The sequence below is a fragment of the Sabethes cyaneus genome, chromosome 2 (assembly GCF_943734655.1).
Source record: "Sabethes cyaneus chromosome 2, idSabCyanKW18_F2, whole genome shotgun sequence".
In the NCBI taxonomy this organism is placed as follows: Eukaryota; Metazoa; Arthropoda; class Insecta; order Diptera; family Culicidae; genus Sabethes; species Sabethes cyaneus.
The window spans coordinates 245,908,277-245,912,528 of NC_071354.1; the positions used below are offsets into that span (position 1 = coordinate 245,908,277).

General features: G+C 39.2%; 1 protein-coding gene across 2 annotated transcripts; it reads left to right on the forward strand.

Annotated features, from left to right (window-relative positions):
• LOC128737502 (ubiquitin-related modifier 1 homolog) lies at positions 1 to 2,758 on the forward strand. Of its 2 annotated transcripts, none has more exons than XM_053832154.1 (5): positions 1 to 134; positions 1,025 to 1,160; positions 1,403 to 1,470; positions 2,145 to 2,275; positions 2,334 to 2,758. In XM_053832154.1, the coding sequence occupies exons 2-5, from the start codon at positions 1,099 to 1,101 to the stop codon at positions 2,400 to 2,402; spliced, it is 330 nt and encodes a 109-aa protein (XP_053688129.1). In that variant the 5' UTR covers positions 1 to 134; positions 1,025 to 1,098; the 3' UTR covers positions 2,403 to 2,758. The 2 variants fall into 2 exon arrangements, with proteins under 2 accessions (XP_053688129.1, XP_053688128.1); XM_053832153.1 differs by having other exon boundaries at positions 1,067 to 1,160.
• The last annotated feature ends 1,494 nt before the right edge of the window (positions 2,759 to 4,252 follow it).

Sequence of the window (4,252 nt, forward strand, 5' to 3'; positions counted from 1 at the left end):
GGTTTTGTGTCGAGGTTATTAAATAAATTTTAAACCATATTCAGTATAAATATATCCTTGTATTTAAATACTGAAATACTTTTTATTGTTCTAATATTTAGTATTTTCTGATTTCGGTGGTGAATAACAAACAGGTAAAGTATTTTATAAATTTATTACGCGATATTGTCGAAAATTGTTCCGGTTGTCAAAATGTCTGATACCTCATAAGCGGATCTACCTCTAACTTCATTTCCCCAGTATTATTGTGTAATATTTTAATAATAATGTGGAAGAACCAAACAAGCAGTAGAAATAGAATTTGTTCACGCGAAGCATTCTAAATTTTTTTATTATATCATGATATTAAGGCTGATTCATTATTAAACCGATACTGAAACCTATAAAAATTGAGATCTAACATGAAAACAACATCGTGATTTCAAGTAAATTGCTCTAAACTTACGTTTAATTTCCTTGTATTTCAATACTGAAATGATAATCATTTACTTCCTATCAACAAGCGAAATAATTGCAGTTGTTAATGTGCACTTTGCAACATCCTGTAACATAGTTAAATTGGACCATCGTTAGCAGAAATAGAAGTAATTTTTACATTGTAGGTACTATAATATTATACTGTTATTTTCACCTACAACACACTCATTAGCAGACGATAAAAACTTAAATCTCTGGAGTAGAGTATAAACAATGCTAAATTTAAATCCTATACTCTACAACTGAGCTCCCGAACCCGTGTAGGTTAATGATGATCATCCTCACGGTTCAGTCACGAACGAGAGCGGGAGAGCAAGAAAATGGCGAATGAAGAAACCGTGTACATGCGATCACGAAAATTCACTGCTCCAACCGTGAAAAGTTATAAGCACATTGGTCACGCTCCTAAACCGCAGTCTTTCTCGAACCGTGCACAGTGATTCTTGGCCTCCTCTCTAGGGGGAACCGGATCGACGCGAGAAAAATCAATCTTCTTTAAGCAACCGGCAACAAATAATATTGCGAATTTTGTAATTCGTCCTTATAGTCAATCAGTCCTTATTTTGCTCTATCACCCTGGCTCTCTTAGTGGAACACTATCGCAGCAGCAACACCAGCGCGATGGACGATTCAATCGACGAGGAAGTCACCTCAGCCGGTGCGACCATCACCGTGGAGTTTAGGTGAGCCATTTCGATCGTAATTCAGGCGAGGTTGCGTGCGCGAGTCCGCGTGAATGTGGCATTTTTGGTGCGGTCGTTGAGTGGGTGTGAACATGCCGATAGGGCGCACGCTGGCGCAGCTATAGTCGATCTGGAGTGCACTCATCTGTGGGTTAGAGTGCTAAGTTCTATTTTAAATGTGTTACCTTTTGTTTTTTATGTTTTCTGCTACCGGGTTGGTGATGATTCGGAATGGTCTGCAGTGGTGGAGCCGAAACGCTGTTTGGTGGAGTGAAGGAACACGAGGTGCCACTGGATGGGTCTAAGATTGGTGAGTTAGAAATTCTGTTTTTTTAACACTTGTGTAAATCCAAGTTACAGAAAAAATACGCGCAAAAATTTTTTTATGATAAGTACCTATTTATAACGATATCGACCTGATAAAAAATAAGTGCAAAAGTTGGTGAAATTTCTACCGCATTTTTGCGCTTTAAAACTCGATTGAAATACAATTTTCTTACCATATCATTGAAAGATTTTGTCTATCAGTTTGTTTTTGCCGAATATTGTTTATTACCATTGATATTACAAACATTAAAAATACGAAAAAAACGGATTTGTTTTCCTATGTATTGAGCTGAAAAGCTAGGACCTAAAAAGCATCAATCCGTTGTATTTATTGTGCCAGGTTGCTATGATCATATTTAAGCATCGTAACAAAAATAGTTTTTTATAAATTTTGACAGCTGACCAATCAAAAATGCAAGTAATTGTCGAATGTTTACGTTTACCAAAAATAATTAAGTTAGGTACTATTAGAAAAACGCTTCTTTCTACAGTAATATTCAAGTTGAGCGTAGCCTCTATGCAACTTGATAATAAAGTTCTTTGTTCCCAGCAAGTCACGAACGATTTGTTTATATTTGGCTGCTCCTTCATTAAAAACTATCAGACACTGCAGTTTTTGAATCTTAATATTGGTTTACCTCAATTTCTTTTTTCCAGTGCTGCTTGAGGAGATGCTCCGATGGCTTCGAGACAACCTGCTGACCGGTGACCCAAGTCTCTTCCTCCAAGAAAATACCGTGCGGCCCGGTATACTGGTGATGATCAACGACACCGACTGGGATCTTATGGTAGGTCGATACTTTCCTCACTTTACCCATCTCTTCTGGATGTTTCTTTTTGCTTTAGGGTGAAACTGAGTACATTCTACAACCGGGAGATCATGTCCTGTTCATTTCCACACTGCATGGAGGATGAACGCAGTCCACCGGGACTAAGATCTGTGATAAACTTTTGCGTTTGATTAAACTGTATCTTATTGCGAGACAGACGAAGGACAATCTACGAGTTGACTTAAGAAGTGTACTAAATAGAGCGGTAATGAAGTGTTGATTATAGACGTTTCTTTTCGCTTCAATTCATTAACCATGAATGGCGAGGGTAGCCCATCTGAATTTTGTTCTATTTGTTTAAAAATAGTCATTTCTTTGTTAAGGATTAAGTATCAGCACCTAGCCACAAATTAAATTTAGCACGTCAGTATCTTTTTATACAAAAATAAATTAATGTATCCTCAAACGGAGACAAAAAAAGCTGAAAAATATATACTAATGCAAATGATAATTATTCTATTTCTTGTTCGTACCCGATGGCCAACGCGCATGGTGCTAAAATAACCGAAAGTATTGACGTGTTGTTCTCAATGTTTCACTTGTCATCCGTTTCAGCAGTGTACCTCAACAACGGCAAGAGTCAAAAAAAAAACGCAAACAGCAAACAGTATTTGTTCGCACGATTAACCGATGCCGCGGGTCACCATTCGGTATTAAGTCAGCGGCACATAACTCATCTCAGCTGCTGCCACTTGTCACGGCAGCAATATAAATGATTTTCCCGGTTTTCAAAGCGGCTCCGGATCGTCGCGCTTGAACTGCTTTACGATTTTCAAATACTGAGATGCAAAAACAATAAAAGATGCACGCGAGCCAATTTTTCTAAGCTTGAATCCGACAGACAACAGGACGTCGGACATGGCTGCTAGAATTGCCGGTCGTGATCGAAAAGACCTTGGCCAGAACACAATATCCCACAATATAGGTACTCCCACGCGGTTTGTTTCAAATAAGATTTCCCGCTTCGACGTCAATAGAGCGAGCAACGCGCCAACGCTGCATTGAACCCTGTTTACGTTAACACTCGAAATTTCTAGTTGTTTTTTGAATTTAGCTTCCAAGAAAAATCAAATTTAAAAAAAATACAAGAACAAGAGAAAAAGTAAAATCAACGACACTGCCGTAATATTAAGGGTGATCAGCAGTCGGATTGGCCTTTTCGTAGAAAAAGTAAAATCTTTTGGAGCACGAATCGGCTTAACCGGGAAACTATAAATAGCCTACATGTTATATACTACAATGTAAACATTATTGTGCCCGTGCCGGCGGATTTGCGAACTGCGAACGAAGGCGAGAAAAACTGCGGAGCGGACGTGATGCTTAGGGTTTTCTTACGCAGGTGGTGGCGTTGCGCTCGGCTCGCACCAGCACCAATGTCAAACACAAGGCTGCACTCGTTTACCAGTAACTCAGAGAAAAATCCATTAACGACAGGCGAATCCGAATTCAAGTGGTTTCCCCCACAATCGGTAGACGTTAGCCAAAACATTTCTGCGGTAAATCAGCATCGGTTGGCTAGACTGCCTAGGTACACCTGAATCGACACGGCATTATGTCGTGCTGCAAAGCGGAAACTCGACAACCTTGTCACTATTTAGATGCTATTCAAAGCGGTTAGAGTTTATTGAGCAAACAAGGATAACATCCGGTCGCTTAAATTTAGTACAAGCCAATTAACGTTCATCATTCATCCACGCAAGCGAAAGTAGAAACGGCAGCGGGGCATACAACCGGTCGGTAATTAAGAATAGGATATCGCATTCAAAACTAGGTAGGTAAATGCGATTTTTCGAATTAAATTTTGTTTTTCGTCTTAAAATGCAGCCAATTGAGCTGATAGTGACTTGGCAGATGTAGAATAGGTGGGTTGGCGTTATTTTTGTCTTGAATAAGGGCTGATAGACTTGATGCAAGACTTTACATAGCCTGTGAGTA